General features: G+C 36.2%; 1 protein-coding gene across 2 annotated transcripts in view; it reads left to right on the forward strand.

Annotated features, from left to right (window-relative positions):
• The window catches only part of LOC107555299 (coiled-coil domain-containing protein 85C-B), a 45,803-nt gene that overhangs the window by 11,503 nt on the left and 20,201 nt on the right, over positions 1 to 14,099 (forward strand). For both annotated transcript variants that reach the window (XM_016238054.1, XM_016238055.1), the window contains exon 2: positions 13,015 to 13,094. In XM_016238054.1, coding sequence (XP_016093540.1) covers positions 13,015 to 13,094 — 80 coding nt within the window. The remainder of the gene's footprint in view (positions 1 to 13,014; positions 13,095 to 14,099) is intronic.

A 14,099-nucleotide genomic window follows, 5' to 3' on the forward strand; every position in this document is an offset into this window, starting at 1 on the left:
CTGTTCTGAAAACTAGGAATGAGGATGTTATGTAACCCACACTAATTGGGAAACTCGTGGACGATATCACCACTGGTCAAGCTCAGTTTTTCTTCACCACAGATATGTCAGTCAGGGCTCTGCAAAACCTGCACTGAAGCCGTTTCCATCAGATGAAGTCAGAGCTTGCCTGAGGTCTTTGCATTGCGGTTTCATCTCTGGCTTCATCAGTGACCAGTGAACACTCAGTGGTCAGAGATTATACAGGACACTGGTTCGGTGGTAGGTACTAAGACGGGCGAGAATGCATTTGAAAATGATCTCAGGTTTCTGCAGGACCTCACAGACAGGTCTTGAAATGTCACCTGGATCTGGTGTAGGAAAGAGCCATGTATTAAAATTCACACTTCTACTATCCCACAAGGAGACCACAGAAGCTATTGCATGGCCATGCACTTTTATGTTCCGATAAACCTTCAGCCCTTACGGAAAGACATGGCTTGGAAAGCGATGCTGGCATGGCTTATTAGCATGTTGAAGTAATATTTTTCCAGGGTCAGTTGCATAATATGTGGGAAGATAATTACAAGGAGACCTGACCATGGAAGCATAAACATAGGCACCATTAAATATACCCAAACTAAGGCCATAGACTTGTTGTTTTGTAATATAGACTTGAATCCATCAGTTTAAAGTTAAAAGTTTTTGACTTCTAGCTCTTTTAAAATAGTGTCGGATTGTGTAAAAGACGCACTTTCTAAATATTAGCTTAAAAAATATTTTTTAAGAAGCAAGGAAAGATACGAAAAAATTAAGTGCATATTATTTGTATTTCTACCAATCAGTCTGGTATAGGAGGTTGATTGGTTTTAATTTGATTGATTTATACCATTACTCCAGTCTTCACCCAGCTGGCACACAATGTCATAAGAAGACATGGCTTGGAAAGCGATGCTGGCATGGCTTATTAGCATGTTGAAGTAATATTTTTCCAGGGTCAGTTGCATAATATGTGGGAAGATAATTACAAGGAGACCTGACCATGGAAGCATAAACATAGGCACCATTAAATATACCCAAACTAAGGCCAGAGACTTGTTGTTTTGTAATATAGACTTGAATCCATCAGTTTAAAGTTAAAAGTTTTAAAATAGTGTCGGATTGTGTAAAAGACGCACTTTCTAAATATTAGCTTAAAAAATATTTTTTAAAAAGCAAGGAAAGATACCTTCAGTCCACTGCAAGCAACCATACATTATAAATAGGCACTTATAACTAGGGATGCATGATATTGGATTTTTGCCGATATACGATATGCCGATATTTTTCAACTCATTTTGGCCGATACCGATATATTTCTCTATATATATGTCTCTCCTGTGCAGAAATTATAAGCAAAATATTTTTAATTTTGGTTAGTTTTTAACAATAACTTATTTGTTAGAATTAAATAAACAATAATGAAGGTTTTTTTGACAGCACATTGAAGCTTTGAAAATAACTATAAATAAACTATATATCAATCGCTGCTTTTTTTCCCCCAGAAAGATGCAGTCAACACTAACATTTTATTTTAAGATTTAACATTTGTAGATGGTTTAAAGCAAAACAGTTGTACAAATTCTGAAAATCTTTTAGAGCTTATGATTTGTTTAAAAAATAAAACATATTACGCATTAATGAATAAATCAGTATATATAAAATTATGTAATTTACAAGTGTCATGTTTCTAGATGCTTTTTTTCTTCTTCTATGGATTCTTTGATGGTCATACATTAAAAAACAAAAACAACAATTAATTGAAATAGTAATAGTTTATCAAATTTTGAAAGTTGTTAATGCCATTTATGATTCTGACTTGATACATCATGAAAAATTATTCTGACAGCAGTGGGTTAAGAGTTTTGATCTGAGAAAAGGTATAACATAAGTGTCCACAGGCATCCACATGTTTTTAGGACCACTGTATTGAACACCTTCCAGCTTTTTATAAACGTCTAATGAGTCGCTAGTCTTCTAAAATAGTTTTCAGATTGTCTCACTTGCACTCATTCAGAAAGGGTGTCAAGTTGTACTTTCAGTAGCAGTTCCTTTACAAAATGCAAATTATTAACTTTTTTACTTTTTCCATTTGTGAAAGTTTCTCTAAATTACTTTCATGTACCACACAGCCAAGTGATATGAGAACAGCGGTAGAACTTGAATATTCCCTAGTTGCTTTGTTAAGTTTCTTGTGAAACATCTTCAGTCCACTGCAAGCAACCATACATTATAAATAGGCACTTATAACTAGGGATGCATGATATTGGATTTTTGCCGATATACGATATGCCGATATTTTTCAACTCATTTTGGCCGATACCGATATATTTCTCTATATATATGTCTCTCCTGTGCAGAAATTATAAGCAAAATATTTTTAATTTTGGTTAGTTTTTAACAATAACTTATTTGTTAGAATTAAATAAACAATAATGAAGGTTTTTTTGACAGCACATTGAAGCTTTGAAAATAACTATAAATAAACTATATATCAATCGCTGCTTTTTTTCCCCCAGAAAGATGCAGTCAACACTAACATTTTATTTTAAGATTTAACATTTGTAGATGGTTTAAAGCAAAACAGTTGTACAAATTCTGAAAATCTTTTAGAGCTTATGATTTGTTTAAAAAATAAAACATATTACGCATTAATGAATAAATCAGTATATATAAAATTATGTAATTTACAAGTGTCATGTTTCTGATTTTTTTCATGTAAGCTATAGCTTCTGACCTTTAAATCAAAACATACTCACTATTTTATGACATCAATTACTGCTTTATTTAATCAGAAACAGTCTAAATGTTATTTGTGTAGGCTATTTTACTTTTAATTTAATTAGAAGTAGGCCAACAGCGCCCCCTACAGATTACAACTCCTTACTGAATGGGCTTTAGGACTGGGGGGAGGCTTCCGCTGCACGTGCTATTACTGTTTACTCTTATCATATACCGAACGTGTAATTCTGTAGGTGCGTTCTCAGGTTAAATGCAGCTATTCAAACAGTCAATCTAATCATCATTCAGACAAAACTTTGCTTCAAGAATGAGCCACACTGTTGAGGTGATCTAATCGCTAGCACACCCTGAGCACATGTGAGTCAAGGCATGTGCTCTTATGGGCAAGACATATTGGCATAATTATTCATATCGGGCCGATGCCGATATTTACATTTAAAGCCATTATCGGCCGATTCCGATATCAGTCCGATAATATCGTGCATCCCTACTTATAACTGTTATATAAAACCACAGTAGACGCAAAAATGCTCTGAAATATTTTGACTATAACAAGAATTTAAAAAAAGGCATATTGGTACATGCTCACACATGTTGTTCTGACACCTTCAAGTCAAATTCCTGTGAGCTGTTGAGAAGTCAATTCAGTGTTTGTGTCTTTTGTCTCATGTTGCTCTTTTTTCCCTGAGACTAAAGGCATCTGCTTTAAAAGAAGAAGAAGAAGGTCTTGTTCTCAATTTAAACAGAATTAGAAATTTAGTCTGAAATTGAACGATGTTGAGACAGTGTCCGTGAAATCTATGTATTAATTAAAAATGCCTCTAAATAAGCCTAGTTGGTTTTCGGTGGTTGAAAACTGAATATTTAATTAGCACATGATATGATTATGTTTATTCACACTTGAATGAGTTGGAGATCATCATGCATTGGCATGGTCATTTTCTAAAATTGCTGTTTAAAATCTTTTTTCTCTCTTTTTTTGTTTTGTTTGATGGATCAAACCTTCTGAAGCCATATAATAATTTTGTGAGGAATAGACCAACATTTATTTTCATATTGCATAACTAGTAATGGAAGATATTTTCACATATTTAATAGTAGACAAATCCCACATTGTCAATAATCTCTTTGTACATAATGAAAATATGTTCAATTGATTTTGATGGAGACAACAATTGTGCTGATCTGCCAAATAAAATTGCACAACTTCCAGTAAATATCCCATGAGCAATCTCGCTGTCACTTCAAACTCTAAGGTCATGGTTCTTGTCTCATATGGAGTCTGTGGGTCTTTTTGACTTGCTGCATTATGTCCACATTGTAAAATATTTAGATTTTTCTCCAGCGACCTCTGCAATGTTAGTGGTGCATGGCAGAGGAGTAGAAATTTGTACTTGCCCAGAAACAACACAGATAATTGAAGTTCATGTCTTCCTAGATAAATACATTGGCGTCTTGGTTACATTAGGGTTCCCTTGCCAGTGGTGAGATCACACCCTTTACCTGGCTTAAAGGATGCACTGAAATTTTGAGGCTTGTGGTGTCAGCATTACTTAAAGGAGACATATTATGCCCCTTTTTACAATATGTAATATAAGTCTCTGGTGTCCCCAGAATGTGTCTGTGAAATTTCAGCTCAAAATACTCCACAGATCATTTATTATATCATTTTGAAAATGCCTATTTTGAGTGGAAGCAGAAACACTCTGTTTTTCGCTTTAAATGCAATTGAGCTGCTGCTCCCCGCCCCCTTTTCCAGAATAGAGCTGCGCCATTACAGCTCGGACCTGCTAAAAAACATCTGTTTTGGTTCTGATTATCATGTTTATCGCGCTGAAATCATGCGTTTTAAATCATATGAGTTTAAACTTCTGATATACGGTTTTCTGAGAGCACACATACGAAGCACACGCACAGAAAGCGGCTGTCACAGCATGTGAGTACTAAGTTCTCATTCACACACAAGTTTATGTTAAAACACACACAAGCTACAAAAACAGTGGGTTATGTCTGTGAAGGTAAACACCTGGGAAATAAATTGCATGTTTATTTTAGATCTGTGTGGCAGCAGCGATATACATTAAATAAATCAATAAATCCACTGCTCTGTTGACTCCTCTGAGGCTGGGTGTTCTAAACAGTGTTCTGTGCTCGTCTGTGCAGCCAAAGGTAGAACAGTTAGCATGTTTTGCTCAAACTTTCGCCATGGCATTAGAGCTGGTACACCGTTGTCGCTTGCGAAAACACAATAACAGCGCCTTGGGTATAAATTTACAGATTAAGGGGCGGTAATATTATAATGAGATCCCTTTGCCACGTCACCAAGGGAGCGCAATCAGATTCGCTCATTTTCTCAGATGCTTGCAGAAAAAGGCTTAGCAAAACAAAGTTACTGGGTTAATCTTTTTTACGTTTCCTTGGTTAGTAGATGCACCGGGGACCTGATTATAGCACTTAAAACATGGAAAAGTCAGATTTTCATGATACGTCACTGCTACCCACCAGCAAACAAACAGCTTAAATACTCCAGCCTGCCCTGTGTGTGTCTGTCTGCTCTTAAGAGAATTTAAAAAAAAAGGCAGAAACATCTACACGTGAACATAATGGAATGGCAGGTGATTTTTTTTTTTAACGTACAGTTTATATTATTACTGTGTTCAACGAATGACAATGTCTGGTTGGTCAACTTGATACACCAATCCAGGCTGATTCATCGACAAAGCTCACAAAATTTCAAAATCCCTGGTAGCCCCTCAGACAGGCACTCTTCAGATTTTGGTAGCCTGAAATAAATTTAACTAGACCAATATTTAGCAATTTTAAGGTTATTAATCACAAGACATTGTGAAGTTGATGTGAATTCTCCAACTAAATGTCAAATTAAACTCAACATATTATGTTGATGTGGTAATTTGAAATAAAAATGTATTCAATTGAAAAATCTCCTCTAAAAAAGCATTTTCACTTGAAACATTGGATTGTAATCATGACTTGACAAATTATCCTGGCTATTACAATTATTGTTACTACTACTAGTACTAGTACTACGTACTGTCAAGAAATTAAACCAAATGACTGATTGACCATCCCATAGATCCCATATTAGTTTATACAATAATTGTGTCAGATTATATATAAGGTAATTTTACTAATGTATGAAGCTTGTTTGAGTGCTGATATTATAATATCTTGTTTCCTGTAAACTGAATGGAGAGGAATCTCTTTGCCCTTGATGATCTTGGGATCTGGTAGAAAATTAAATATTTATTGGACATGTGCTCAGCTGTGCCTCTGAAGGCCTCTGATGATGTGATGTGTCTTCTGATGCCGAGGAAATGTTGTTGAACCTCTTGCTGCAGTCTCATGTGCCCAACACTTACATGGTCATGGAGCTAGTAGGCCTGAGGGATTATGGACAATGGTTGGATCTTATTTTATGTTTCTAACCACTATATTGATGGAAGACAGTTTGATTATGGAATTTGAGAAACATTTAATGCCAACATCTAAAGTCTTCAAGTTCCACAAGGAAAACCATTGAAAAAAATGTTGTCCGGCCAAACAAACCAAACTTTGGCGTCAAACAGACTCTGGTCCTTGTAAAAAAGACCTAGTCTGAAAAAAGTTTCTGCAAGTTCCAAAAAGTGAAAACTTCTTTATCAACTGTATTTTTTGTCCAGTTGGGATGGGATGGCTTGATCTTAGTTTGTATAATTTTCTCCAGCTTTGGTCCTCCTCCAGCTTGATCTTCAAGACAGCTGATCTGTTGTGCCAGTGACCCCACAAAGAAAATTATATTTCTTAGGCAGTCCGCTATAAAAAATAAACATGTCATGTTACATTTAAAATGTACTGTACTCTACCAGGATCAGGAAACGGTCCTCCGTAAAATATGCTGCTCACATCTGAATATTTGGGTTGAAGTGTTCTGGAACAGTGTTGTAAATACAACTTAACCACTGATTTCTAGTCGCGTCCATTTTTGGAAGGCCAAACAAAGTAGTTTCGCTTTCACAACGAAACACAGCGTCACACACGGTGGCCTAGAGTGAGCGGCGGCGGCCTAGCGTGAGCTGAGGCGTGGCGGCAACAACAATATTACAGCGAGAATAAAAGTTACGCCTTCTTTCTTTGCGTGAACATTTGGGAGGCGTTATGCAAATCTTCCCACATAGCGACGTAGATATGTGGGGGCGTGATAGAACGAGCCGTTTTAGGTAGGCGTGGCTGACTCTTAACTTTTATAAAGAATATCTCTTTGGATTTGAGACTTTAGTCTTTGCAACTTTACAGATCTTCTTTATGCACCGAAAGCTTGTAACACTCCAAAGAGAAAAGAAAACTTGAAATCGCATCATATGACCCCTTTAAAGGTGAAGTGTCAAGTGTATTATTAGTGGTAGTAAACGGAAAGACAAAAATAATGACTTTTCCGCTGGTCTGGTGTTTTATAAGACAATTAAAATTCAGAAATATTATCGATTTGACTGCAATGACCCTACCGGATGAAAAAAAAAGACTTGAACTGAATTGAGCTGAATAATGACACAGTTGTCTTCTGAACTGCCTTTAAAGTTAACATTAACACTGTTATTAATATAAATTGAATTAACGTTGAACTAAATTAAGCTGAATAATGACATTTGATCTGCTTTACAGCTAAAATTGAAGTAACTGAATTTGCAACACTGTTATTTTCCGGTTTATTGATGTGAAGCTGCTTTGAAATGATTTGTATTGTATAAAGTAATAAATGTTACTTGAAAGTGCCACAAAGTCACATTATTTACACTTTCTGGAGAATCAGCATACAAATTACCTGTAGTTGTCTTTGAATATTATAATGGGATAGAAAAAGGTAAAAAACAATTCTCCTAGCTTTGGTATTGAGTGAAGGCGTACTGTAATGACTTACTGTAATGACTGTAATGTGTTCTGTAGAACACAAAAGAAGGTTTCTGTTTTTGTCCATACAATGAGTCGGTGGGGTCCAGTCTTGTTTTAGACCCCAGTGACTTTCATGGTATTGCTTTAATGGGAGTCCAGCTGTTTTCTGCATGTATGTGACCAGTTCTCCTCATTACCACTCTTTCCACCAGTGCTCATTGACAGCAATTTTCTCCTAAGATTAGCTGTCGTGTTGGGAGGTCTGATTCATTTTCTTTATTGTTTGATATGTTAATATCAATTAACCTGGTTAAAACAACTAATTGATTTGAATTATGACTGTTGGTTTCAATGAAGTTACATAGATCTGAGTCACATGTCGTGCTGCTTTTGGTTTTAATATGATGCTTTGTTTGTTTGAATTCCTAGCGCAACATGGCAACCGAAGGTGTGAGATTATTGAGAAGTGGGATGTGTTTACCTGGTAAGGCCTGATGAATAGCAGGCGAGGGAGTGTTCGAAAAAAAAACATTATAAAACGGATAGTTCCGATCCTTGATTCTGATTGGTTGAGCCGCGTTACACTACAAGCATACACCTTTGTTTACTTCTGTGTGTTTCTCGACAACCACTTTGTTGGAACCACAACTGTTTCTGAGGAACTACATTGTTTGGTGGAAGAATACTGTTTTGCTCTGTTTTATTCTGTGAAACCTTACTACGTATATGGAATAACCGTTTTATAAAAGCAATAAGCCCCATGAAGCTGTGGTTTACAGTGAATTTATATCAGCTAAGGGGGCTTCGCGTCGTGCCTAACAACGCCCCTTCACTGTTATAAATTCACTGTAAACCACGGCTTCTTATTGCTTTATTTTAAAACGATTCAGTATTTTTGTTAAGTCATGCAGAATGTAAACAGATTTTAATAGAGCTGGTTCAAAAAAAACAAATCGTCCATGAGCTGGTAATAATTTGAAATAGTAATCTGGTACAATTTAAAGTGTTTTTAAATCCAATGCATTAAACTGGTGGTTGCTGTCTGCACCTTTGGTGTAAGTCTGTAGACACAGTTTGTAGTTGGCTGTAGTCTTTGTGGTGTTTTCAAGCGAAACATTTTTTGGCCCAGGCAATGTGAGGCAACACTTCAGTCGGCTGTCATTGCCGCTAGTTCATTGATGTTGGTTTGGTGTGTCTGGACCTTATGGGATTTTTCAGCCATTTTATCAATTGTCAGGTGAAAATTGTCAGATAGAACAGTGATAGCACAAGTCTTCTCAACAAGTAGCACAATTTGAATATAATGTACATTTTCCAGTATTAAAAAACTAGTTTGTCCAAGTCCCTAATAGAGAAGTAGTGATATCAAACAATCTATAGCCTGAACATGAACTCACTATACAAACATGTCTTCTTTCCATCTATTTCTGTCTTTCGCTAACATTCTTTGTTTTCTCCTCTCATCTGTTCTGACTTCTCCAGTGAGACAAGAAAGGTTGTGCAGGCTTTTAAACAAGATTTTTTTTAAACTTGACTTTTTAGCCAAGTTTGAATTCTTAGAGTGAATTTAGTTTTTCCCCCCTCTCTCCGGTCTGTAGCTTTCCTGTAGTTTCAGTGTCTGCCATGCCGTAGTTTTCTAACAGAATGAGGTCAGACTGTATGGAATGAATTATTGTTTGGACTGTTGTTTCTGCTTGGACTGTTACATCTTGCAGCAATTGATCCAGCAACTTTGTGCGCACACACCCATTTAAAGCTTTCGCTTGGAGTTTTTTCCCACTAGTTTTCCTTTCTGTTTCTCTCCCTCAAGACTCACAGCGTTATTCACACACACACACACACACACAGTTTTTGATTTGTATTTAAAACACATGCTTGCACGCAGTAGGCAGCGCCCAATGTATTGCAACAGATGTTCAAAGGAAACTGAATGACAGCGTTTCTCTAGGCTCATCAGCGTGTTTCCAAGAAGTCGGAATTCATCTAAATTTTCTCTGAACAAACCCTGCTGCATTTGTAGGCTTTGGGTGTGACTGCTGTTGGAAGGGGCTGCTTGTGATGTCATGAAGACTGCTTAACTGCTGCCCATGTGGCCTATTCGGAAGATTCCCGCATGAGCCTTGTGCCGCAGCGGTGGCTATAGAAGTGGGTCATGGCATAGCTGATGCGATTGGAAGTGACAAAGCGAGAGGGACAGACCCGCTGCCCCACCCCCACATGCTCATCCACGTTGAAAAAACATCCATGTCAGTTCACTGAGCTAATATGCACAAATAGCTGATCAGCACATCAGATTTATTTGATCATTGTGCAGTGCTGTCTCTTAATACATTCAGAACTGAGTCTCAAACTACAAAATGCTATAGGCCTACAATGTGTGCTAGAAAGGAATTACATATAATTTGTACTATATAAATTGCAACAATAAAGAGTGCGGATATGCACAATAAACCATACAAACACACCTATAAAACAAATACTTTGGAGGTTTTAAAGGAGCAAACTGGTTTAAATAATGCCCAATAGTTTAAGTTAAAATTACTGAATTCGACAAATTGTATAGAAGTGAAATTTACTGACATCGCTTTGAATTTGCAACATGTCCAACTTAATTTGCAATGCGGAAGTAAGCTATTTTTTTTTCCATTAATGTGCAAAAATAACTAGAAGAACACAAAGTGTACTAAACTTTAAAGCTATTTGTGCTGCAGACTAGTGTGTTTATAATTATGATAATAAATTAAAATAATATAACATACCAGTTTACAATATGAACAGGGGAAATAACTGGAAGCGAATGACACCAAATTATTAAGAATCTTGCGTTAAAAATAAGGTGGATATAACAGTAAAATTCTATTTATGCACTGGCATATGAACTGTTATATACATTTAATTCTAAAATTGATTTGGTTATGAGATTTATGAAAATTATTTTATTTTTCAGTTTTGAACAATTTGTTGGATCTGCATGCTGTGGCATGAAATGGTTTCATTCTAAAGAAAAAAAAATGGGGGGAAATTGTGGCCACAGAGCAACTTTTTATGTCAAATGTGATTTTTTATAGATTTTGGCAAATCGGTGTTGCAGCTCTTTTTTATACTGCACTGTATAGTTGGATCTGCATGCTGTGGCATGAAATGGTTTCATTCTAAAGAAAAAAAAATGGGGGGAAATTGGGGGGCCACAGAGCAACTTTTTATGTCAAATGTGATTTTTATAGATTTTGGCAAATCGGTGTTGCAGCTCTTTTTTATACTGCACTGTATGATGTAACATATGCAAAACTACACTGTAAGTGTATTAGTTTTGAGTATGGAATACTGAATAAGACACTACAAGCACTGGATGTTATCTAGAATCAGGCCATTGGGATTTGAGTAGACATTACACAGAGGTGTTTCTATGGCCGTTGTTCTTTGAGCTGTGTCTTACAGCTAAAGGTCCGTTATGTTGTTCTCACACCACCAGATCTGATGACTATGCTATAATTGTCTTTTGTGTGCCGAGTTATGCTGACAAGAACATTTAGCTCCCTAGAATGATGGAAACTGAATTGTTTTGGGTAGTGGAGTCCTATTTCTAGTAGCTGGTTCTGGTTGGAATGATTTTTGTAGTGGGTGGATCTCTTCACTAGGATGCTGGTCCGGGGTTTTGTGTATCAGAGTTGATTCTTAATCGGCTTGGCCCGTGCCCATCATTCAGTCAAACAGATGAAGTTCGATTAGAGTGTCACTAGGGATTTGCAACCGCCAACACTGCCTCACTGTCCACTGCTGAGGGTTTTACGCAGACATGGCAGTGGGTTTATCTATTAGGCTAATAACTAATACCGCCCATATTCTACACCCTGTAAAACAGTCATGTCTTACTTAAGCAAATAAAATGATTCCTTTATTTCAGAGGAAATATGAACAACATTATTGCAAGGCTTTCATTTTTGCTAAACATTGAACATGAGTGCTTGGATTAAATGATTCAAATCAGCAAAAAGGGAATTCAGTGCACATAAACATAAGGAACTTTTGGCTGTAACAGTTCCCCTGCTAACTCGGCACATGTTTTTACTCTTTGGATGGCCAAATGAATCAAATGCATGCATGCCTTTAAAATAGTTTCAAAAGGATAAGTCAAAGTATGTGCTTTATTTCATGCTCAAGATTGTACGTGGTAGGAAACTCAAGAAGGTCGGAATGCCAGGTGTTTCAGTTGTAAAATTGCAGTGTATTATATTTTACAAACAGGAAATATTTTATGCCAGTGTAAAGTCCTAATCTGAGTGACAATGCTCCTAGTTGTTTTCACAAACCGCAGTTCAAATGGTCCTTTTCAATTAATCGATTCAAAAATACAGAGTTCTGGCATGAAACTCTAGATGGCGCAGTCCAATAGGTCTAACTCAATCTGACCTAATGACATCATTATCACATGGCACAGCTGACTGGTTCTCTCCTGTATCAGTAGCCAATGAGCTCGCTGCTCAACATTCAAATAAATGACTAGTGCTTGCAGTAGCAGTTGCAGCTTGCTTCAGAAACCCTCCACCTTCCCCAGCTCCACCTGTATAGATCTGCTACGGGGTGATTCATGTATGCTATATGGGGGTAATTTCATGTATGTTATATATATAATAGTTATCATTCACTTGATCTTGAGAATGTAATATGCAATCTTATAATTCAATATTGTTTTGCATTATTCCTTTATTTTTGTTTCAGACTTGCATGATATGAAGTCTGTGATGAGATGAATTTTCCATGCATTCTTGGCCTGAACCTTGATGCCAGCCCAGAATTAAATGAGCAGCATTACTCATTGATTGCTTGCGTCCAAAGTTACAAGCTCAGTACAGACCACATCAAACCACGAATTATTCTTTTGGTCATTTGAATTCCTTGACAAAGTGTACAGAGAAAACAGAAATGATCTCAACTGTGTTTAAGCAACCGTTTAAGCTTAAATCACCGTGGGATTAAATTAAAATCACATATGCATAAGAAATCAAGTAAACTGAATCAATTGAATCAAAACAAACCCCAAAATAGATCACAGGCTGTATTCTCAAGTCTTTAATTAAACTGAAATTTCACCTTGTGATAGTGTTCCAGCAGTTTTAAAATGTCAAAGCTATGTGCTTTTTGGGCAAGAATGACTTCAAAATGTTTCACCTGATGTGCCAATTAGTGTTGATGATCTTGAAAAACAAGATATCTTGTTTAGGGCTGTTTGTTTAGTTCAGTAGAATAAAAAATGAGTTAGTGTATGGAATTAAACAACAACGAATTCACTAAATCTCTAGTTCTACTACTGTAGATTTTTTTTCACTTTAGGATTCTAATTGATCTTTTCCTTTCTTTGTCTTACAGATGCATCCTCAAACTACATTCGCCAGCTAGAAACCAAGGTCCGGATTCTAGAGGACAATAACAACAAACTGCTGTCACAAGTAAGGACTGAGTTAACAACATGCTTTCTTCCTAAAGCACTTGAAAATATGAGTAATCTAGACCTAGATTTTCCATTGGTGGCATTAATGGTGGCAGTTTGGGGTTACGAAAGAGGCAGCCAATCTTTAATTTCATTAAATTGGCACACAGCATCCCCTCCGGCAGGAAGAAGGAGCAGCTTACCGTCACGCAGAGATTGTGTGGGCATCTCTGAGCGTCTGTGGCCTCAATTTTACCTCCCTTGTGGAGAATGAGTGGGTTTTACCAACCGAAAGAGCATTTAAAGTTCACCTATTTATGCTGAAGGCACTACAATCAATCTGCCTATCACCAAATGTCACAAATGTATTCACCCACCATAGTACAGATTTCTACAACAAACCACTTACTGTGAACCCATCCAGCAGAACAGCATTACAGCCCACTCTCCTCTGCACTTGAATAGGCCTTCTTTCACCTCCAGCTTGTGTAGATGTGTAGGTAGAAAAAAAAGGTTCATATTTGGAAAACTGAGAGCAATTACATTTCATAGCTTCACAGAGCTTCCTATTTTAAAGCTGTACTTGCAGGTAAAAGGATAGTTTAATTGTTTTGAGAATCAGTTAATCTGTTAATCTATTTCTTTAATCAATCAATCTATATATATATATATATACCGGTCAAAAGTTTTGAATAATAATTTTTTTTATGTTGACCAAAGCTTTTCCAGGCTGAATTTATTTGATGATAATAATAATAAAAATAAATAAAAATAAAAATACAGAAAAACAGTAATATTGTGAAATATTTTTACTGTTTTCTACTTTAAAATATTTTAAAATGTAATTTATTCCTGTGATGCAAAGCTGAATTTTCCGCATCATTACTCCAGATTTCAATGTAAAATAATAATTTTTTTCATTAGAAATCTTTCTAATATGCTGATAGGCTTCTCAAGAAACATTAATTATTATTTTCGATATCGAAAACAGTTGCATTATTTTCGAAACTGAAAACAGCTGATT

This window comes from Sinocyclocheilus grahami, unplaced genomic scaffold (genome assembly GCF_001515645.1).
Source record: "Sinocyclocheilus grahami isolate Dianchi unplaced genomic scaffold, SAMN03320097.WGS_v1.1 scaffold530.1, whole genome shotgun sequence".
Lineage (NCBI taxonomy): Eukaryota > Metazoa > Chordata > Actinopteri > Cypriniformes > Cyprinidae > Sinocyclocheilus > Sinocyclocheilus grahami.